This window comes from Amyelois transitella, chromosome 25, assembly GCF_032362555.1.
Source record: "Amyelois transitella isolate CPQ chromosome 25, ilAmyTran1.1, whole genome shotgun sequence".
In the NCBI taxonomy this organism is placed as follows: Eukaryota; Metazoa; Arthropoda; class Insecta; order Lepidoptera; family Pyralidae; genus Amyelois; species Amyelois transitella.
In genome coordinates, this window is record NC_083528.1 from 2,290,230 (window position 1) to 2,315,051 (window position 24,822).

General features: G+C 36.3%; 2 protein-coding genes and 1 non-coding gene across 5 annotated transcripts in view; 1 reads left to right on the plus strand and 2 right to left on the minus strand.

The window, feature by feature from the left end:
- Positions 1 to 56: 56 nt before the first annotated feature.
- Positions 57 to 8,686, minus strand: LOC106142759 (germ cell nuclear acidic protein). Of its 2 annotated transcripts, XM_013344637.2 has the most exons (9): positions 8,555 to 8,686; positions 8,349 to 8,479; positions 7,875 to 7,991; positions 6,400 to 7,096; positions 5,427 to 5,604; positions 4,504 to 4,695; positions 2,959 to 3,066; positions 2,174 to 2,301; positions 57 to 821 (listed from the first exon to the last, which is right to left on the minus strand). In XM_013344637.2, the coding sequence occupies exons 1-9, from the start codon at positions 8,622 to 8,624 to the stop codon at positions 670 to 672; spliced, it is 1,773 nt and encodes a 590-aa protein (XP_013200091.1). In that variant the 5' UTR covers positions 8,625 to 8,686; the 3' UTR covers positions 57 to 669. The 2 variants fall into 2 exon arrangements, with proteins under 2 accessions (XP_013200091.1, XP_060807539.1); XM_060951556.1 differs by lacking the exon at positions 7,875 to 7,991.
- Positions 8,687 to 11,759: 3,073 nt separating this feature from the next.
- Trnal-aag (transfer RNA leucine (anticodon AAG)) lies at positions 11,760 to 11,841 on the minus strand. The gene has a single exon. It is a non-coding gene; the product is annotated as a tRNA-Leu (tRNA).
- Positions 11,842 to 23,906: 12,065 nt separating this feature from the next.
- The window catches only part of LOC106142781 (solute carrier family 41 member 1), a 50,335-nt gene continuing 49,419 nt past the window's right edge, over positions 23,907 to 24,822 (plus strand). For both annotated transcript variants that reach the window (XM_013344683.2, XM_013344684.2), the window contains exon 1: positions 23,907 to 24,212. The gene's annotated coding sequence lies outside the window, so the exon portion shown is untranslated. The remainder of the gene's footprint in view (positions 24,213 to 24,822) is intronic.

The window sequence follows — 24,822 nt, forward strand, 5'->3', positions numbered from 1 at the left end:
TGATCCAAAAATTTCACAATAACGACATTTTTTTCTAAATAGCATATAATGTTAACAAATCGATGTACATATTTATACAAAATGATATTTCGTATATTTTACATTATTAGTTATATAAAAATTAGACACACAGCTAGCATTTGCAATGAATATATTTTATAAATACTTGTACCTAAAAAAAAATTACGCAAAAATTCATTGTAACCTGTACAATGGTCTTAAATATCTATCTATCAGTCTTTGTAAAGATAATAATAATATCCTCAAATCAATATGAAAAATACTTACCTTCCAAAATAATAATTAAAATTATTCAAAAAAAAATAGTCCATACTTACCCATTACTCGTTAGTTGGTTTTTAAAATTGTTACAAATATTTTGACAGATATTGATTTTTACTCTAATTAATTTTATATATTACGTTTATTATACAAAATTGCATTTGATGAGAAAATAAGCATAAAAATAACAATTCTCACGTTTCATCTCGTTTCAAAGTTATAATATTCGTTAAGAATAATTAAAACTACATCTTCAAAACATCACACGCACATAGAGTACACAAAAAGATTTGTACATTTTGCGCATTACACGTTTTGCGTCACCTTTAAAAAGTCAAATAAAAAATTACAACACGATGTATTTTTCTTATACAAAATTATTAGTTTTCATAAATTATCTAAATTGATTGGCGTAGTAGCTAATTTCTTTTTGGCAGAAAATTGTTCCCCGAGTACCTTCATGACGTCAGCGTGTGACCTGCCCTGTTTCGCTTGGGCGTAATTTTCCTTAACGTATTTGGCGAACTCGTTCGGGCCACCTTAAAATTGAAATAAAATTATTTCATCTCTATTCAGTTTCGAATAATGTTGTGATGTCGCTCGATAGCCACGGATCATTGTAACAGTTTCGCAAAGTCCGACATGAAATAAAGGTAAGTTACGTGCGCGTTTAATTATTATTAATACTATAAATAATACATACATACATACATATGGTCACGTCTAAATCCCTTGCGGGGTAGACAGAGCCAGCAGTCTTGAAAAGACTGAATGGCCACGTACAGCCATTTGGCTTAATGATAGAATTTTAGAAATTGCTGTGTGGTTCCCGGCACCAATGAAAAAAAGAATAGGACCACTCCATCTCTTTCCCACGGATGTCGTAAAAGGCGACTAAGGGATAGGCTTATAAATTTGGGATTCCTCTTTTAGGCGATGGGCTAGCAACCTGTCACTATTTGAATCTCAATTCTATCACTAAGCCAAACAGCTGAGCGTGGCCTATCAGTCTTTTCGAAACTGGTGGCTCTGTCTAACCCGCTAGGGATATAGACGTATGTATGTATGTATAAATACTATGATTGCGAAGTCACATTCACCAGGACTTACCACTTCTTTACATATATAACATACATACATAAAATCACGCCTCTTTCCCATATGGGTAGGCAGAGACTACATTTTTCTTTCACTTACCACGATCCCTGCATACTTCTTTCGCTTCATCCACATTCATAACTCTTCATGCAATCTTGGCACAGCTAGTTCTAGACTATTATTATACATACATACATATACATACAAACACGTCGTCATCTCTTACGGTGTTGACAGAGCCAACAGTCACACAAAAACTGACGTGACGCCACGTTCAGCCGTATGGGTTAAAGTTGGAATTGAGATTCAGACAAATTGCTAGCCGATTACCTTAAACAAGAATCCCAAGTTTACAAGTCGTAAAAGGTGACTAAGGGGTCGGCTTATAACCATTCCCTAGTCGCCTTCCACGACATCCATGGCAAAGAGATGGAGTGGTCCTATTCTTTTTTCTATTTGACCCAGGAACCACACGGCACTAACTCAAGTCGAAGATATCTGAACACCCATCAATTTCTGTTTAAAGTACCTACCAATTGTTTGCGAGGTCGGAGTGGGAAGACCTAGACGAACGTATCTTGATCAAATTTAGGACGTCCTGGTAAAGGGTCAGGTCAAAAGTATCCGAAACCGCCGAGCTTGCATGAAGAGAGTTATGAATGTGGATGAAGCGAAGGAAATATGCAGAGATCGTGGCAAGTGGAAAGAGGTAGTCTCTGCCTACCCCTCCGGGAAAGAGGCGTGATTTTATGTATGTATGTATGTTTGCGAGCTACTTAAGTGTGCTGCCTACCTTTTCTGGCCGGGGTGGACACAACCACCCCCTCCTTATTCTTCTTGTTTATGATCAGCTCGAAAGTCCCACGGCAGTAGCCGCAGCATTTCTTCGTCACGTCTATGGATTTAGAGTGACGGTGTATACTGGAATTATAAAAAAAAACATACAAAATATATAAACACATATCTATATTAAGTAGTTAATTAGTATGTAAATATGCGTATAGAGCGTTATAAGTGCCGTATGGATTCCGGCATAAATATATAAAAAAGAATAGGATCACTCCATCTCTTACCCGTGGACGTAGTAAAAGGCGACTAAGGGATAGGCTAATAAACGCTAATAAACTAGGGATTCTTCATTTAGGCGATGGGCTGGCAACCTGTCACTATTTGAATCTCAATTCTATCATTAAGCTGAACTGTACTTATATGATATAAGTTAGTTATATACAGTATGCTTTCTATACATATATATATGTTGACAATATCCGAAAAGATTAATATGAAGATCTGTTATATAGAATAGAATAGATTTTTTTTACAAAATTGGATACAAGGTATCACTTATTGACGATACATCACTTAAATCTAATTATAACTAAGTACAACCGCTTCCAAAGCGCATGTGTAGAAGAAGCGGCGGAACAAAATACACTGCAGCATTTTCATCGGACGTCAATTTGCAAATATGTATAGATCTTTTAAATTTAAATCGTGGACGAATGCACATTGTCTACATTAAAAAAACATGAATGAATGTAGAACTAATTAATAATAAATTAATTGTGATTGAATTACCTGTATCCACATTTGGTGCACTTGTAAGAGTATTTGAAATGTATTTGCATATCGTGACACCTTGATATCTCGCCAAGTTCCGGGTATTTGCGTAAAGCGTGTGTCGCCCTGGGGATGAAAAAAAAAAAAGTGTGTTCTTAAATCATTTTTAATTAATACATAATATGCTGACCTTGCTTTTGCCTACCCCTCCGGGAAAGAGGCGTGATTTTATGTATGTATGTATGCTGACCTTGTGACCTTCTAACCAACAGCTGATGGAGAACCTGACCACCGCAACCTTTACGTACCGTGTGCCTTGCCGTGTGGTTCCCGGCACCAATACAGTGCCGTGTGGTTTCCAGCACCAATACAAAATAGAATAGAACCACTCCATCTCTTTCCCGTGGATGTCGTAAAAGGCGACTGAGGGATGGGCTTCCAAACTAGGGATTCTTTTTGAGGCGATGGGCTAGCAACCTGTCACTATTTGAATCTCAATTCTATCATTGGGCCAAATAGCTGAACGTGGCCATTCAGTTGTTTCAAGACTGTTGGCTCTGTCTACCCCGCAAGGGATATAGACGTGACCATGTGTATGTGTATGTGTGTGTGTGTGCAACCTTTACAGGTAAATCTAACCCGTATTGGATCGATCATGGTAACCATTCAGTTTCCTCAGCCGATTTCCTCACAATGTTCTTCGTAATTAGTTTCGTAATAGAATCTGTCAGTATTCAAACTAATGTATGTACCTACATAACATACGTACACAGTTAACTTCGAAAACAGTCATTGGTACATAGTTCGATCGTGTGCCTCGACTTTTTCATATATACATATAATCACGTCTATATCCCTTGCGGGGTAGACAGAGCCGATAGTCTTGAAAGGACTGATAGGCCACCTTCAACTATTTGGCTTAATGACAGAATCAAGCTTCAAATAGTGACAGGTTGCTAGCCCGTCGCCTAAAAGAACCTCAAGTCTATAAGCCTTACCCTTAGTCACCATTTACGACATCCATAGGAAGGAGAGACGGAGTGGTCCTATTTATTTTTCTGTTGGTGCCGGAAACCACACGGCTTTTCAACCCTGAAAATAGGAGCAACTTTGCCAGATATTGTTGAAATTATGAACGCAGACAATGTTGCGAACGCGACATATGAAAACCTATCATAGATGTCGCCACTGTTATCCTTTTTACTCTGTGTTACTTTACAATATACTTGCTTGGTCATTGTTCATTGCTCCGTATTTTATTTTATCTCCCTAGATTATCAGCTAATAACCACATATTAATATAACAGTTTTCATCACTACATAGTATAAAACAAAGTCGCTATTTTAGTCTGTTTGTCTGTATGCTTAAATCTTTAAAATTACGCAACGGATTTTGATGCGGTTTTTTGTAACAGGTAGATTCATTCAAGAGGAAGGTTTTTATGTATAATAACATTTATAATTTTGCACCCGTGCGAAGCCGGGGCGGGTCGCTAGTCAGATATAAAGTACATATATGTACCTTAGTCCTTATATATATATATATGAAGACTGAATCCTCACCACTTCTTCCACAGGGGCCCGTGTCCAGCCCTGAGTTCCCCATCAATCAGCCACGTGGCCGCGTGACAGAGCTCATGGATCAGCGTGTCCCGGAGCCTCTGCGGACCGTCCACCACTTTCGTGGACAATTTTATGCTGGACGTCCGTCTTCGCTCGCCTTTGGAGTTCTTCAGAAGGCGATTGGTGGTGGTCCTGTGAAATAGGGTTTCAAATTGTATTATGATGTATTGTTGAAGGTTTAAGGCCGACTTTAGAGTGACGCCGGAGACGCACATTCAAAACTATCTGGACAGGAGCCCGGGTTCGCCTTTTGTCCATGCCGTGTGGTTCCCGGCACCAATACAAAAAAGAATAGGACCACTCTATCTCTTTCCCATGGATGTCGTAAACGACTAAGGGATAGGCTTACATACTTGGGATTCTTTTTTTAGGCGATGGGCTAGCAACCTGTCACTATTTGAATCTCAATTCTATCTTAAAGCCAAATAGCTGAACGTGGCCTATCAGTCTTTACGGGACTGTTGGCTCTGTCTCGCCCCCGCGAGGGATATAGACGTGATTATATGTATGTATGTATGTATTGGATTGGCAGTCAGGTTTGTTTGTTGTTTGGTACAGGAAACTGTGACGGCCTCTGTGGCGCAGCGGTAGTACGCTTTTCTGTGACATCGGAGGTCCCGGGTTTGAATCCCGGCCAGGGCATGATGAGAAAAGAACGTTTTCTGATTGGCCTGGGTCTTGGATGTTTTTCTATATAAGTATTTATTATAAAATATAGTATCGTTGAGTTAGTATCTCGTAACACAAGTCTCGAACTTACTTCGAGACTAACTCAATCAGTGTAATTCGTCCCAAAAAAAAAAAAACTCTTGTTAACTAATTAATACGACAATGGGGATGACTTAAAAAGTTTAAGAACATACCCAGCAGTACTTCTCAACTTGGCATCCCACAGGAGAGGCATGTCTTCCTCCAGAGCGTTATCGAACACCACCTCATTGAACTCCTTGTACAATCTCCTCGTCAGCTGTTCCCGGGTGCTCTTGTAATTGTCCCGGTATTGGAACGCTTCGGGGTGACACCGCCATGTTGGGACGTTGTCTGTGAAAGAGAGGTACATTGTTTTACATAAAATCTCTTTTCCGGAGGGGTAGACTCTTTTCACTTGCGGTTACTATCATTGGATACTTCTTTTGATTCATTCATTTTTACTCTCATCATGCAAGCCTGACATCGGGCACTCTTGACCTGACCTTTTACCGAGCCAACAGTCTTAGCTCGAAAAACTATCTCTGTTTCGCATTTTATTATGGCGTGAAACAGGGCAGCCATAGTATTTCGCGCGATAAAAACGGCGTCGCGCGTTCCATACTACGGGGGGCAGTACTGGAAATGTGCGGTAATTATGACTTAACAGCATGTTTGTTGTAAATTTATTTTTCAAGATGTTTTTAAAAGACACCACACTAAATAACTACTAAATCTATTCAACCTGATTGATTTTCTTACCAGCGTTGGTGGTCGAATAGGTAAGATGCCCATTTAAAATGCGTGATGCGCTGAATGACACAGGTACGAATCCCACCTCGGCCATGTACCATTGACTATTTATGAAGTTATGTACATTGGTTTGAATACTAACCGATGCTCCTACAGTGAGGGAAAACATTGTGATGAAACCTGCACATTCAGGCAAATGGATGTGTAACCATAATCAATCCAATACCGGTTAGGTTCTCTTGCAAAGGTTGCGGAGGGAAGATGGGCTTCATGTAAAAACCTGACTTACTTAATCCAGGATCCATGGTCAAAGGCATACCCCAGGCTCCACTCCAGAGTGGCGAGGCTGCAACTGGGACTAAAAGCCAGAAGGAAGAACGGTAAAGGTACACTTACCAGCTAAAGAGCCCACAAAAGTCAGCCTTTTCACCACATTATCGGGGGTCACACACACATTATTAATCTTCTTGGGCACGTCAACGGTTACTTTCTCCACTTTCTTCACCAGATCGTCTACATCAGTTCTCATTGACGCCACCAACTCCGTGACAGACATACCCTTAACCTTCTTAGTAGTGCTATTAGCATTACGAGTTTTAACAGGCTTCACACTCGGCACAGGAGTGCTAGGCACCTTTTCCGTATACAGTTTCTTTTTACACTTTTTCTCCGAGTCAAAAGTCATCATCCCTTTGCGTTTCGCATCGGACCCTGTCAAATAGAGCTCTCGATTCTTCTTCAAATCCAGTCTAATATTCTCTTTGTCACTCTCATCATCATCATCAAACTGCAATTTCTTCGTAACACCATTGAAATTGGTATAGTTTTGTTTTATAGTTTTGAAAAGTGTCGGAATCGATTTCCACGTTTCCCCGTAAAGGTCGTCGAGCAATTTCTTTTGTGACTGCTGTATTTTCTTTATTGAACATTGCTCTGATGATTCGTTAGCTACGTCTTTCGGTGTGGACGGGATGGTATCGTATTTGGGCGTGGCCCGGATTATGTTTTGCGCCGGCGACCATCCTCCCATACTCGGCCGGGAGTCTTTCGTTTCGATTATGGATATTTCTCCTATTGAACTGTTGAATGATATCTGTAAATACACATACATACATAGTACATACATACAATCACGCCTGTTTCCCATTGAGGTAGGCAGAGACTATGGATTTCCATTTGTAACGATCCTTACAGACCTCTACCGCTTCCTTCACACTCATAAATATTAAATTAAGTAAATATGTAAGATAAAAATGTCACTTAGTTTCATTATGTTTATTTCATGTACTAACTTGAAAAAATAAAAACACTTATTTGAACTAGGTAAGTACATAACTATATTGAATTGTCATTTTAATTCTTGTTTTTGAATATAATATGAACAAGCATAGCAAAATCTGACTTTAATTATTGTTAATTGCAGGCATAGCCCATAGTGTTAGTAACAGAGGAACTTATAACTATGTTAGTACATCTATATTAAAGTTTATTGACGGTGTGGTGTCTTTGGCTAGATGAACGCGAGTCCAGTGTTTTATAATAGCACTGTCCACGTCCAATCTAGCCGCCACCATCTTCACCAGAATGTTGAAGAAGAAGAATATTATCTATACTAATATTGTAAAGCTGAAAAGTTTGTTTGCTTGAATGTGTTAATCTCAGGAACATTCGAATTTTTTTTTTGTTGAATAGACCATTTATCGAGGAAGGCTTTAGGCTATATAACATCATGATGCAACAATTAGGAGCAAAGGAAAATGTAAAAAAAACGGGGTAAATTATTCATCCTTGAGGGCTTTAATGATGCCCAAAATAACTATTCCATGTAGAAGTCACGGGCACAGCTAGTTATATGAAAATAATGTACTTACGTTGCCATTTTTGCTTGGTTCCTTATCACATAGTACCACATTAGGTAAACTTTCATTAGACAAATCACATGAATCATTAATCACTATCGGAGAGTAAATCTTTGGAGATGATTGCACCTGTTAAATTATATTAAATTTGGTTACAGTTACAATGGTTTATGAATATTTTTAGTTTAGTTTATTTTTGATTAGATAAAAAAAGCATGGCCTTGTGGTTCTCTGCACCAATATAAAAAAGAATAGGACTATCTCTTTTCCATGGATGTCGTAAAAGGTGACGGAGGGATGGGTCTTTATAATTGGGATTCCTCTTTTAGGCGATGGGCTAGCAACCTGAACTAAGTAAAACCACAATTTGAATCTCAATTCCATTATTAAGCTCTCTAATTGAACGTGGCCATTGAGTCTTTAAGGGTCTGTCTACCCCGTAACGAATATAACGTGATTAATGTTTAGGTATCAGAAGGTACTTACATTTTTAGAAAATTCCGGTCTAAATCTGTCGAACGACTCGTCAAGAATAATAACATCGGGACTTCGGTTCAATTTCTTAAGTTTAATATCATTTTCAAGTCTGTTTTTCTTTAGAGATAGCTTCAAAAACTCTGAAAACAAATGTTTTTGTTGATTATCAAAGCGTTATTTGTAATTCGTTTTGTATCGAAATTACTTGTACTTACTATTTTTCTGATTTTTTTGTGTATTCTTTGGATCCATGGCTTTTAAATTTTCTTGTCCATTAGGAAGCATATGTTTTACTTTATGCAAAAAAAAATATATTGTAAATTGCAGCCGTTATCCCCCGTCGTCAATTTTGTATTTCTGTCATTCATATTAATCTTCATCTGTCAGCTATTTGTCATTGTCACAAATTCAGAGCTGTCAATGTAAAGTAAAAAAATTAAGTTTTTTCGAATTGTCGTTCAAGGCAGATGGGTTATACTGCTTTGAATAATGAAATTACAAACCATTTATATTATATGTCCCTACTGCAAAGTATGTAAATAATTGATAATTAAAATAAAGATACATTAAAAAGGTCTCTATAACTTGAAGTTCTCACATAAACCACAGACGATATAAACCAAATAGTCTACATACTATCTTTTTTTTATTTACATCAGGACGGAAGTTAAACTATGCAAAGCGGCCCTTCCAACCACTTGCATAACCAAGAGCAGAGCACGTCTGCCTTTCAAAAGTACAATAATAATTCTTGACCCAGATATAGACCGCAGCTCAATTCGCTCACTTGCGTAAACTATAGAAATGAAAGGCTCAGCAAATTGTCTCTATGAAGGATTTAGGGCAACCATTGATTTTAAGTAAGTAGTTACTAAAATTAAAATAACATTAACTTTTCGTGGTTCAAATCCCGTGTGGTTCTGAAATTTCAATTCGTTGCAAAACAAATTATTATTATTAATTAAATAAGTTCATAATTTGTACCTACATAGTTAGGTTTTTTACACGAAGCGACTCTCGTATGATTTCCACAATCCTTTGCAGAATAACCCTAATTTATCATAATAACCTACATATTCAGTTGCCTAAACGTGCAAGTTTATTTCCGATGATGTTTTACCCCACCGTAAGCGCATTGATAAGCAATTAAAAATAGTACATATGTATAAGATTTGGTCCTTTTCCATGATTGACTTTTGAACAATTGAAACTTTCGCAGAAAGAGCAGCTGACACACAGAATGTTTTCCTTCACGACCAGATGAATGTGTTGTTGATTATCACCTCGCCATTCACTACATCCAATGTAATGAAATAGCTTGGATCTTATCCAACTTTATTCTAAAGTGTCGATAAACCACACGGGGTTTTGTAATATAATTAGGTATATAAACTTTATAAGTGCCTGTAAAGTAGTTGATATTAACTTACTAACTAAACATACCGTACCATCTGTTTTTCTAAAGAAAAACGTGAAGTTTACTAATTAAACTGTGTACTTATAATATAAAGAGGTTAAGTTCTAAGAGGCTAATCTTATGAACCGACCATGAAAATCCTGTCAGGCACCGCTAAAGGTACATTAACGGTCGAAATATCACGATTTAATAAAGAACCTAGTACCTTTACTAGTACCTTTTAAAGAATTTTTTTAAATCCTAATTTTTAAAGAGCAAATGACTCAACGAAACTCAAGGTTGTCTGGTGATCTTGTTTTAGCCCTCCCCTAATTTAAAGTCAGGTCTAGGTCCAAAATGTGTCTGGTTCGTCCTCGCACACTACAAGTATCATGTCTTCAGCCCCTTTACGGGATATAGGTACATATGTAAAGTAAAGGGAAAAGGCACTTTTTCAATGGGAATATTTTGAAGTAATTGCAATGCCCGTGTTATTAGAAACATATTTCTTAAGAAGTTTGGAACTAATAAATGTGTTATCTTTTTCGTCTCGACAAACGAGGTGTATAACCCTTGCCCTTAACACGACGCATGCGCAGTATGCAAGAATTTTCACGCTGCCATCACTTAAAATGGCGTCTATTTTCTTTATAATTAAATTGACTAAAATATTTATGTAAAAAATAACTGGTTATTAATTTGAATGTGCATCTGCATATATTTTGTTAAACTTAAGTGGAAACAAAATTGTACGCTTTTCTGACTTCTAGGCGACAGTGACCTTTGACTGCTCGATTGTCTTGTTTCTTAGATAGACCCATTGTTATTATAAACTTTCTATCGGAAGGTAGTTCTTGTAGAGCTGGTCCCAGCTGTTTTCATTTCAAAAATCGAATGTCTGCGTGTTCAGAAATCCGTAATAAGCGGCAGTTTGACGTCAGCTTTTTCAGTGTGCGGACGAATATCTTTAGCGACCATGTAATGGTGAGTGGTTAGAATTGAAGAAATGTTACGAAATAGTGAATTAGATGGTGTAGATGTAGTGCAATATTATTTTCGTCGAGTGCAATGCAAAAGTGCTTATAGAAACAAGTGATAATGGATGTTGTGTGTAGATTTTTTTTTAAATTGCACATTATAGATTGGACTGTGATTTTTTTTATATTTTTTTTATTACCTATGTTTAATTTCGTGTTCCAATTAGCGGAACACTAAAATCGATAGATCTATGCGTGGTGGTCCAATTACAATGTTTTTGAATGACACCACGTGGTCATCATCCGTTTCATGTTATGAATATTATCAGGTGGACAATATTAAATTTACTAAGGTATTCCAGTTTAAACATTCCCTATTTATTTTAAAATTAAGTAGGTACCCAGATAATAAATGTTTTTGTTATTTTATAAAAACATCTGCGAACATAACTAAAATTTTGTAATATTAGTTCAAAGAATATTTAAATACAATTGTTCATATAAAAATAAACAAACTTTTTCAAATTATTTTCTGAAGATGTAGCGCCTACAAAATTTATGTAGCAAATATAAGCCACGTGAACATTGCCATTTTGTTTACGTTTCTTGCATAACTAATAAAACAATATTGTATTACTTAAATTTAAACTTAAGTCCCCTTTGAAATCTTCCAAGAAAAGTAATCGTAGACGTAAACAAAACCAGAAATTTCTTTTAAATAGTTAGGTACATGATAATACAAAATACTTAATACCGTAACCTAGAGCGTGACCTAGGCGGCCTAGGTCATGGACTAAAGAGATTACTAACACACATTTAGACTCGAGTCTAAATTACAGACTAGATTTTTTAAAGGTTTTTTAAATTGATACGTAACAAATTCTATTGAAGTTATTCCTTTTCTCATGCTTTCAAATTTAAATTTTGTTCAAGTATCTACGTAATTCTTTTTAAAACAAAACAAAATTTAATAAGAAATAAATAATAATGATTTCTAAACAAAGTAATAAAACAAAATAATGATTAATAAGAACAATCAAAAATAATTGGCAGCGGTGGGATTCGAACCCACGCCTCCGAAGAGACTGGTGCCTTAAACCAGCGCCTTAGACCGCTCGGCCACGCTACCACTTGAACATTTTGGTGAAATTATGTATCATACTATGTTTTGAACGTACGCTATCATGTTGATTTTCTTTCAATATCACGTGACCTCTATTTTAACAAACGCTGATCAAGGACAATGTTATGTAATCAGCATAATAAGTACATAAGTAAGTAAGATTGACAAAATATGTAAATCATGTCATGCACTTGATTTTAAAGTTCATGCGTCATAAAGTGACAGAAAAAATAAATTAAATTAAACTTATCTAAAACACAAAACAATTAATTCGTTAAAAATTTTGTCTTCTTCTCTACCTTAATTTTTTTCATATAATCACGTCTGAATTTATCTAAAGTAATCCATAAACTAATATTATAAACGTAGTGTATTTGTTTGTTTGTTACTTCTAAACGAGTTATCTATTGAACCAATATTCTCAAAATTTATTATTAAGAGTCTGGAAAAGGACATAGGGCACCTATCATCCCGGTAAAAACTTCCCGTGGGATTTGCGAAAAACCTGTATTCTTTTGTTATATAGCGCTAAAAAGTAGCTTTTACAGGACGTGATAATTTTGTCACTTTTTTGTAGATGGCGTTATATTCGTCGCTTTTTGTTAATGGCGCTAAATTCACGCGGGCGAAAAAAATAAATAAAAGTAGGTACCGTGGAAGTTAAAATGAAGTAAAATGGCTGTGTAAGAAAGTAAATGCGACAGCTGATATACAAATAATCCTGCATATATATAAGTCTATACAAGACGGCCTTACCCACTGCGGGTATTCACAGAAGACCTTGGATTCAGGTCTGTTACATACTGACGAACTAACGATAAGGCAATAAAGAAAATAACAGGAAAATAATGAGGGGAAAATCGACAATGTTAACAGCTTCCATGCTGATAAAAATATACGAGTAGTATTGTAAAGTCAATCAAGAGAAAGACTTATAAACTTGGGATTCACTTTGGCCATAAGCTAGCAGCCTGTCACTTTCTAAATCTTAATGCCACCATTAAGCCCTATTTGCTCTGTCTACCCCGTAAGGGATTAAATCAAGGCAAAGTATAATAATCAAGACGATTATATACATATAACACCAAACGGTCAGGTCAAAGTGTACCCGAAACCGACGAGCTTGCATAAAGAGAGTTATGAATGTGGATGAAGCGAATGAAGTATGTAGGGATCGTGGCAAGTGGTAAGATGTAGTCTCTGCCTACCCCTCTAGGAAAAAGGCGTGGTTTATGTACGTATGTACATATATAATACTTATGTTTTGAGGGCTGACGATTTTAATTCATCAGGTAGATAAAAATCTAAATGATGATATCCAAATTTTTGTACGATAACACTATGATTATTTTCGTTTAAAATGTTTATTTTTATACCACTGTCCCTATCTTGATAAAACTTTATAATATCCTAGTTGTTGTTAAATTATGACGTACCATGACAACCAAAATATATTGAAGAAAATGCTGCAGTGCAGTTTGTTATCGCTTCTTTTGCACTGACCCTTGGAAGCGGCAGTAAACTTAGTTTTAAGTAATTTATTTGACTTCAACCAATGTTGTTAAACCATACGTTTTGACAATTATTAAGCGATATGAAGTAATCCTATAATAATGAATAAAAATTTTGAATTTGAATTGGATCTGGTAATCACTCTCTCTCATCTCTGCGTGTTCTCGGTTGTACCCTTCACAAAAGTGTTTCGGGGCCCGGGGTCCGCCTTCCGACTTCTCTCTCTCCACTTTGTCCGTTTTTCGGCGTCCTCGGATTTCAGTCCATTGGCTCGCATATCATCTTTTGCGACGTCCAGCCATGATCTTTTCAACCTACCCCTTCTACCCAGGTAGAAGCCATGCAGCAGCATGGCCTGATATCTGTTCCCCGCATAGTCTGCTGTATATTGGGAGGTAAAAGGCGCACCCTGGGCTCCTATCTAGGGTGGTGAGAATATACAACCAGGACCCCTCTCTGTATTCTGAGACTGGGATTATAGCCAGGAGTTATTATTAAAATTTCGATGAAATCAATTCAGTAGATAATCATAACAATATATTCTCTCGTCCGTCTCATCTGTTCTAAGTTAAATTGTGAAGTTGACGTCATTGATGAGAATGCTGCAGTGTAGTTTGTTACCGCTTCGTCTGCGCATGCGCTTTGGAAGCGGTAGTAGTGATACCTTGTATCCAATTTTGAAAATAAATCTATTCTATTCTATTCAAAGATAATGTGGACTATACAACATTGATGCATAATCTGTACGCAAAATATCAAGTTAAGTCCCAAAAAGTCTTAAGTCCCTTTACGGTTTAGGCTATGAGTTCTCCTATCAGTATGTCAGTCACTCAGTAACGGAAGAGTATATATAGATAGAAATAGATATATAATCTGAGTCAAGATCGAGGCGTTTCGGACGATATCGTATTTTGAAAACGTGATTTGATAATAAAATAGATAATCTTATTTTTCATAAATAAGAAGATACTGATTTGACTGACATGTCTACGCATTATCAAACCGTTAGTTTAAGAGATTTGTGATTTGAAGTAGGTTCCTTGTATAGTTCTAAATTCCTAGAGTTACGATAACAAAGAAGTGATGTCCACTACTCACGGCTTTGCAGTGCAGCGGGCTTTACGTTCAAAGCTGAATTCTTGCTTTATTCAAAAAAACATGACAACATACATAAATATCGTCACGTCTTTATCCACCGCGAGGTAGACAGAGCTAAAAGTCTTAAAAGGCATGAAAGGCCGCGTTCGCTATATAGCATTGAGATTCAAATATTGACAGGTTACTAGCCCATCGCCATCGAGAAGAATTCCAAGTTTTATTACCCTTTTCCTTAATTGCCTTTTACGATATCCATGGGACAGATACGGAGTGGTCCAATTTTGAAGTGACCACACGGTTTTTTTAAAAATATACATACATATTATGACTTTTAAGATGGGTATGTTAAGATGGTTCGGTCATGTGGAGAGGATGAATGAAAGCAGGTTGTCTAAGCAGATATACAAGGAGAGTGTGGAGGGAAAGGTCGGGGTGGGAAGACCTAGACGAATATATCTTGATCAAATTAAGGACGTCCTGGTAAAGGGTCAGGTCAAAAGTACGTAGAGTTGTGAATGTGGATGAAGCGAAGGAAGTATGCAGAGATCGTGGCAAGTGGAAAGAGGTAGTCTCTGCCTACCCCTCCGGGAAAGAGGCGTGATTTTATGTATGTATGTATGTATTGTGACTTTTTATAAAGAACTTACAATATCAGAGGGCCTTGCGAAAGGTATCTTGCTAAAATTTAGTTTGTGCCATGTGTTGCTAATTCTATCCTTTTTGGTTAATCTCGGAATTGCGAGACAGAGAGAGAAGATATTACATATTCCTTTTTTTAATGTGAGTGCTTATGTACCCATGCATGATTTAATTATTTCGTAATAATATAGAATTTTAATAATAGGTTAGTTAATTCCTATTACGCCGTTATTGTACAAAAGATAAGTGACGTCGTTTCTTTGATAAAATGTAAATCCATTATCGAAAATGAAGATTTCATTGACTGATACTGATTTGTAATTGCATTTATCCCATACAGCACATCCTGAAGCCGTAACATAGATTTGATAATATTTTATCTGTTATCAATTAAATCGTGGAACGTGGGCTTTCATTTTTTCAAAGACCGTTGGTTCTGTCTACCCCGCAAGGGATAAAGACGTGATATGTGCATCGCTCGAGGCCGAAAATTGAACCTCAACCAAGTTCGAGGTCATTATAATTAACTAGTTGTGCCCGCGACTTCGTCCGCGTGGAATAGTTATTTTGGACATCATTGAAGTCCTCAAGGATGAATAATTTTCCCAATTTTTTTGACATATTCTATTATTTCTTTGCTCCTTACAGTTGCAGCGTGATGTTATATAGCCTAAAGCCTTCCTCGATAAATGATCTATTCAAAGCAAAAAGATTTTTTCAATTCGAACCAGTAGTTCTTGAGAGCTAGCGCGTTCAAACAAACAAACAAACTCTTCAGCTTTATAATATTAGTATAGATGAAAATTCAAGATGCTCACAGGATATTCAAAGAGAATTATCATTAAGTCTGAAGAACTATTGGCTCTGTCTATCTCGTAAGGGATAAAGACGTGATAATATGTAGATATCTACAAAAAGAAAGTGATAAAAGTGTATGAAGCGAAAGAAGTATGCGGGGATCGTTGCAAGTGGAAAGATGTTGATTTTGCTTAGTCCGGGGGAGAGGTAGTTTGGGGGAGATTGATTTAATACTAGCTTGTCCTCGCGACTTTGCACGTGTGGTATATTTTTAAAAGGTTGTCCGTAAATCGTTGATGAACGAGATTTGCTAGTTTCACCTTTTCCGTCAGACATTTTCACAGTAGGTAGTAGTTAGAGATAGAATATTTTTTCCATTTGTTACAATATCGGTGATAAGATTAACGACAAAGATGAGATTTTATCTTGATCTAGGTAGAAATTTAGAACCTTGAGATTCGGTGGTAACATGATTCTATAGGCATACTAACGTGAATAGACAATTTGAGAGGTCCACTTGAATTGATTGTAAGAGATTTCGGGTGGTAAGATTATAGGATTATAGATTGTTACGTGTCTATGGGCATGCAAAGATACTTATCTGTAACGAAATCAAGGAATATGCTAACAAAAATAACTATAACGATACTAACGAAACTGCCAAGCGTGAGTTGGATAATATGACATGAATGTTTTTTACGAATGCTGAACTTCTTCACTTATGAATGATGTAAATATTTTGTTTTTCATTTTAAGAGAAAAATGCAACTGGTTTTATAAAAATATATATTTTAAATTTTTTATTATTTTATTTATTTAGTACCGTCTGGTTCCCTGCCAAACGCCTCCCCTTTCTACCTCCACAAGCCTCTGCCTGATTTTGAAATAAGATAAACAGCTTCTTTTCCCCACATTTAGAAATGATTCGCTTATCATCGAATGATTAGCTAAGGACTAAGTCATTTTATTTAATCAAAAGAAGATGAAGGCAAGGGTTATAGACGTGATTATATGTATGTAAATACATCCATCTATACAGGGTGACATTTAAAATAACTGCATCCTTTTATACATAGTCTATTAGATACCCATGCTTCTGAGCCGTTTGAGCCTACTTTTATTTAAATTAAACGTCATCATTTTCACATTTAAAAAACCCTCAAAAACTATGTCACACGCTTTATTAAAGACCAATACTACAAAAAGAAATTAAAACTAAACATGTAAATAAATGTCTGAAAAATAAATAATTTTTCTAGTATCAAGATCAAGTAAAGTACAGAGTTGTCGAGATTGCGCAGCTGAATGAATTGTGTCGTTGACCTCTGAATCTAACGCGTCACTTTTCCGCCGGCCGGGGTGATATTACGTATTTAGGATCGTATATTTTGATACTTTAATTTTTTTTCGTACTTTCTTAAATATGAACCGATATGTTTCTTTTCACGTTTTTAAATATCCTTTAGATGAGTACACTTAACAGTTAAATTTATGCAGTTGAATTAAAAGTCACTCTGTATAATGGGTGATAAAATTATCACCCCGGTAACTGCCCCGGTAGCATGACACGATATTCAGTTGTTGAGTTAGATATTTTTTTTGGATTCAGTGTTTTGGTAATGGCTCCCAATTTTGTCGACGGAATCCTAAAACTCAAGATGACTTAGGTGTATGTGCAATCAGCACGTATTTAGATAAACTCAGGAGATAAACTCAAAACACGTTACGATAAGTAAATCAATACCTATCAGAAATCTATCGTGAAATCTTAAAATAGCTCTAAGAAGATTGTTAAGCTGCTCCTCATACAACATACATACATATAGTCACGTCTATATCCCTTGCGGGGTAGACAGAATCTACAGTCTTGAAAAGACTGAAAGACCACATTCAGCTGTGTGGCTTAATAATGGAATTGAGATTCAAATAGTGACAGGTTGCTAGCCCATCGCCAAAAAGTTCCCTTAGTCGCCTTTTAGGAGTCTTTCTTATTTATATTACTTTCATTTCCTACTTACCGAATGCCTGTAAGATATAAAAACTGCACATTCAGGCAACTGGATATGTAACTATGATCTTATACGGGTTAGGTTCCCCTACAAAAGGTTGCGAAGATCAGCTAAAAATCGTTTCATGTAAAAACCTGACTCACCCAAAATGATCTGATCGTGGTTAAAAGTTCCTCATCAGAGAGATGAGGATGAAATAGGGTTTAATGCCAGGAAGAAAAAGAAACTCTAATTACTTACTAGAGGTCGCCCGCGACTTCGTCCGCATGGGAACCCTATCAATCCCACGGGAACTCCGGGATAAAAAGTAGCCTATATGTTATTACGGGTCTTCAGCTTCCTACACACCTAATTTCATCGTAATCGGTCCAGTAGTTTTTGCGTGAAAGAGTAACAAACATTCATACTGACATCCTGACATACAAACTTTCGCATTTATAATATAAGTAGGATAATGCGAGGGAATTATTAATAAAAGGTTCATGTGAAATACAGAACTAACCCGTGACGTCATAAAGAGGAAAATCTTAAGGTAAAATCTGTCACTTTAAATAATGACTTCAAAGCAAAGCTGACCTAGTTTTATGGACGTTATATTAAGGAAAATTAGAAATGAGTATTCTAAAATGTTCCCTCTCTCAACATTTCATCTTTAATATATACATACATACAGACATATTATCACGTCTATGTCCCTTGCGGGATAGACAGAGCCAAAACTCTTGAAACGACTGAAAGGCCACGTTCAGCAGCCTTAATGATGGAATTGAGGTTCAAATAGTGACAGTTTGCTGGCCCATCGCCTAAAAGAAATTACCAAGTTTATAAGCCTATGCCTTAATCGCCTTTTACGACATCCATGGGAAAGAGACGGAGAAGTCCTATTCTTTTTTCAACTGGTCCTGGGAACCACACGGCACAGTAATAATTCTATAGGTACTTCTTGAACATTTAACGGTATAAAAATCCTCTTCTGTGAAGGTTAAGTCCCCAATTACAAATCCTATCAATTTTGGAAGTTTTTGTTCGATACAAATTCTGACCCGTAACTAATCGTGATAACCCCAAAACTCAAAACCCGTTTGTGAATAATTCAAAATTTCGACCGCAAAAGTACGGTTCGCATTTCCAATAGTGCCTGCGCACACGCAGGTGAACACGTTTACTTATGAATCATTTAGCAAATCCCCCATTGTTTTAGGATCGTATTATGAAATCACTAAAAGGAAACGTGTCTTAGAATATGAAAATATATACCTTAATGGATTCTTACGAGCATAGATAATATCTGCAATGTACCTACTACCTAGAATGTGTATATAGGTTAATCATATTAATCCTAGAATTATACCTAGTATTCTGTAAAAATATCGGTACATACAATCATAAAATGATGTATGAAAAGACTGAAAATCCACGTTCAGCTGTTTGATGATAGAATTGAGATTCAAATAGTGACAGGTTGCTAGCCCGTCGCCTCAAAAACGAATCCCAAGTTAATAAGCATGTCCCTTAGTCGCCATTTAGGACATCCATGGGAAAGTGATTGTATGGCCCTATTCTTTTCTATTAGTGCCGGGAACCACACGGCAATAAAAAAATCGGTATTTGTCTAAAATTTAACTAAAACCCAGTCGGTTCAAAAAATGCTTATGATAAGTAAACATAATATAGCTCTCACCCGGGCCCCGCCCGCGTGAAAAGTAACTTAGGTCTTCCTTCTTACTCCACTAAGTACGCAAAATTTCATGTAAATCGGTTCAGTGGTTTAACTGTGAAGAGGACACAAACTAATTCACTTTGATTTTATAATAAGTACATATAACTTTTTCTCGCAGTTTTGCATGCGTGAATTTAGCGCCGCCTACAATAAGCGACGGATTTAACGTCATCAACAAAAAAGACGACGAAATTAGCACCATTTAAGAAAAGAAACAAATTTAGCGCCATCTAGAAAAGAAAACAGGTTTTACCCAAATCCCATGGGAACTATAGTTTTTACCGGTATAAAAGTTTCCCTATGACCTTCTCAAGACTTGTAATTATATTTACATGATATTTTATGAAAATAAATTCAGTAGATAACTCATGAAGAAGTAACAAACAAACAAATAAACTTACTTAACTCTAAATAAACGTATGATACTATAAGTATTATTAAAATTAAATAAAAAAAACCACAGATAATCCTTTCATTCATTTATTGTAATAAATTCGTGGATGTACAAAAAAGCTCTGTCATGTACGGACGGGCTCAGGCCGCCCCCGTTATTTTACGGTTAGCATGACGTAAGCACGCGCTAAGGAAAGAAGTTTTGGAAATTCCTACCGAAAAAGCCCTGGTCTTAGAAGTTAGGGATCGTGGCATATCTGAATCACCCATCACTGGTCGTATATGAGAAATTTCTTTGTATATCCAGGGAGCTTATAATTCAATCTTCATTTGGTTTATATATACCTATGTATATATACAATCACGTCTATATTCCTTGCGGGGTAGACAAAGCCTACAGTCTTGTAAAAACTGATAGGCCACGTTCAGCTATTTGTATTTAAGATAGGATTGACATTCAAATAGTGACAGGTTGCTAGCCCATCGCCTAAAAGAAGAATCCCAAGTTTATAAGCCTACGTCGCCTTTAACGACATCCATGGGAAACAGATGGAGTGGTCCTATTCTTTTTTGTATTGGTGCCGGGAACCACACGGCACTAAATATATATATGTACTATATATATATATTTTATGGTGTGTACAATAACTAATTATATTCATTCATTTTTTCTGGTGCCGTGTGGTTTCCGGCACCAATACAAAAAAGAATAGGACCACTCCATCTCTTTCCCATGGATGTCGTAAAAGCCGACTAAGGGGTAGGCTTATAAACTTGGGATTCTCCTTTTAGGCGATGGGCTAGCAACCTGTCACTATTTGAATCTCAATCCTATCTTAAAGCCAAATAGCTGAACGTGGCCTATCAGTCTTTACAAGACTGTAGGCTCTGTCTACCCCGCAAGGGATATAGACGTGATTGTATGTATGTATGTATGTATGTATGTATTTTTTCTGGTAGTTCCCCTAAACCCATAGATTTGCCTTCAAGGGCGACTTTTATGTTCATGATTTCTTTCTTGTTTTTTTTTTTTAATTCCATTGTGTTACAAAGGGACAACCCATAAAATTAATAAACCGTTTCCTACTTATTATTATGCATTGCAAGCACTTTACGAGGAAAACCGTCATTGGATGCATGACTTTATAGGGATTTACCTATAAGCCGTGATTTTGATGTATTTATTATTTAGGTTTATATGTAAATGAGTTTTTGTTGTGGTCATCGTGGAAATCCTGCATGCATGCATATAATCACGTCTACATCCCTTTCGGGGTAGACAAAGTCAACAGTCCCGAAAAGACTAAAAGGCCACGTTCAGATATGATTGAATTGGGATTCAAATAGTGGCAGGTTAGGAATAGTGAAAAATTCCAAGTTTATTAACTATTCCCATAGACGCCTTTTACTACATCAATGGGAAACATAAAGTGGTTCTATTCTAAAGTGACGTGAACCACACGGAAGAATTTTATATGGACAATTTCTAAAACTAACTAGGTATTAAGACATTGCATTGATAGTCATTATCTTTGAAAAAGACAATCAAAACTGACAAATAAATTTATGTTATTTGTAGTCGTTTAATTTTTCACATGCTAATAAAATTGTTTTAAATAGCGCATAATGTTTAACGGTACTAATAAATAGTGATAATAAATATCTCATAGATGCCAACCACACCACTTCACTGATGTAGGTAACAATGGATAATCATAAAAAAAAATGAAATTACAATTTCATGCACATACATACAAATATTATTACCCGCTTTTGAATGTTTCTTTGTAAACTCTTTATTTGCACATAAAGAGAAATATAACAAATTATAAAACAGTCATCGGATTTAGAAGAATATGTAAGTACAATGGCAGACTTATCCCAATCGGGATTTCTTCCAGTCAACCAAATTTACTGACCACGTGGTAATGACCGTGTGGTTCCCGGCACCAGTAGAAAAAAGAATAGGACCACTTAATGATGGAATTTCTCGCTACTATTTATGCAGAAAAGTATAAATACATAAACCTACGTAATTAAAATATAATTAACTATTTACGATTATCGAATGATGGTCAAGCAGGTAAATTAAAGGCTGTGTATTCATAAATACTTGATAATTATCATGCGAGGATTACTTAATTACAATATTTATTGGACAAATAACTTTTGGCGGCAATTTTGTCAGTGAATCCATATAATATGGCAGTAACGTGTGATTCCCTGCACCAATACAAAAAAGAATAGGACCACTCCATCTCTTTCCCATGGATGTCGTAAAAGACGACTAAGGGATAGACTAACAAACTTGGGGTTCTTTTTAGGCGATGGGCTAGCAACCTGTCACTATTTAAATCTCAATTCTATCATTAAGCCAAATAGCTGAACGTGGCCATTCAGTCTCTTCAAGACTGTTGGCTCTGTCTGCCCCGCAAGGGATACAGACGTGACCATATGTATGTATGTAATCCGTATAATAAAATTGTAACTCCGTTATGTCTGTACTGAGCGTTTTTATGTGACCAACAGGAGCCAAAATGTGATTATTAAAATGTCTGTCACTCTGACAGTGAATGTGTCAGGAATGGAAAAGGGAAAGCTTAGATGGTTTGGTCATGTCGCGAGGATGAATGAAAACAGTTTGACTAAGCAAATATACAAAGGAAGTGTGAATGGGACTGTTGGAGTGGGAAGGCCTAGACGAACGCAAGTACCTTTACAAAATCGGAGACGTTCTTTAAAAAAGTCTGGTCAAGAGTACCCGAAACCGACGAGCTTGCATGAGGAGAGTTATGAATGTGGATGTAGCGGAAGAAGTGTGCAGGGATCGTGGCAAGTGGAAGGTAGCCTAACCCTCCGGGAAAGAAGCGTGATTTATGTATGTATGTATGTATGTCACTCTGCCTTACTGTCCATATGTTTGTAGTTGTATCAAACAAAAACTGATGCTCTTCTGATAAGTATTTTGCTTGGTTCAACTTAAAAACTGGTGTTACAAAAATATCTTCTCCCACCCCAGTATACAGGAGACAGCTTTATTTATTGATTTCGCTTAACGGCGGTCGAAGTTGGGGGAAAAAACTAGTAGTGATTTTTTTAATATTTGCTATGAATAAACTACTGTAAAGCCGGGGACGTCATAAGAAGGAGATATAATTAAAATATCTATACTTATAATATAGCTAGACCGGAACTTATAGTACACTACGTCATATCTGGAATCTGGATCGGTCAAGTCAGGTTTTAACGCGAAGCGACATCGCAGGGGGAATTAACCTATAGTGTTAAAAAAGCTGCACGAGTAAAGGTGCACATTCCCTTATTTGTCTGTTACGACTTCCATACGAAAGAGTAGAAGTCCTATTCTAAATTGTCTGGAACCATGGCAAGTGAAAAAGGACATGTGCACTAAAAATTGTGCACCCTGGATTTTGGGAGGCACCTTAGCTGTTAGAATATTTATATTCGATGGACTTTATATATCATTCTGATTAATTGCCTGATAAAGTTATTTCTGATTCATATCCATGATACACGGCCGTTGCGCTTGCGCACCGGAACTGACAAAAGCAAACCAAAGAAATGTTCGACGAAAAAATATATAATTGATTTCACTTTTTTTTTTTAATATCCATCCGTGTATATATCAAATCATAAAAGCAAAAAGACCATCTTCCGTACTCCACAATAACTCGGTGAAAAAAAAAACGTTCGGAATTTGAACCCAAAAAAATAATGCACAGTTCACACGGTGTGGTGTGCGAACATTGACCGGGAAGACGGGGATAAACCGGTCCATGGCTGGGTTTGTTTGAGCCACCGTCGTCTGTTGCCGACGTGAAACCTCTTTGTATTCTTATCATTATCACTGATTGAGTTGTCCACCTGATATTAAAAGCATGGGACGGATACCTGAATGACAGTTTCGCCGCGGTAGCGCTTCGGAACGCACCTGCTGTGTGTTCCAAATTCGAACTCGACATCGCATGTTTGGCGCGACGAAAAATGTTATTGATTTAAAAATTCAAAAATAGAACGAACTTGTATGGGAATGTAATTAAAAAGTTTAAAGAATTGCCAGTGTAAATAATTGTGTACATATTTTTTTTTATCTACGGCCATAGTGTACAGTGCGTGTAATTAGTCTTATGGTTTATAAAATCCTGTGATATTAGTAATAAGTAAAACCAGTGAAAAAGCAGCAACAAGTAAGTACCGACATAATTGTATGCTTCTTAGTATAATTAATTAGATAGGTATTTCGATAAGCATGATGTTTCTTTTTTTTTTGTAATGTTTGCAGTTTTCTTTACACGTGTTAATTAAAATAAAAGTGTATCCTAAGTATAATTTTACTATGTAGGTTTCGTGTCTTTCCGTGTCTCTTAATTCATATAAACAGATTTATAATTAAGTATATTTATTTACTAATGGAATTGAAAACTGTCCCATAAAATATCTATAATAAACTTGCGTCTTTTTTTTTTCTTTGTTTTGGCAATCAAACTTCTCCATGAGCTTAATATTGCCAGTGTTAAGTTAATACAGTTCTAGTCACAGAACTATACTTTGTATTGGTCGAATAATAGCTGTGGGTGCGTATCTTTGCCCTTTGTCAGAAATTCTGGAACAACATCAAAAGTCATTAAACACATATTTTGCAAAAAAAAAATACAGCACGAACAATATTACGTTTGGGTTCCCGCCAAAAAGTCATCTAACGTCTTCCTGTAGCTATACAAGGACTCAATTGATCCTTGCAACAAAATTATTGTATGAAAAAAAAAGCAATAATTGTTTTAAATTGGTGCTCTGGTG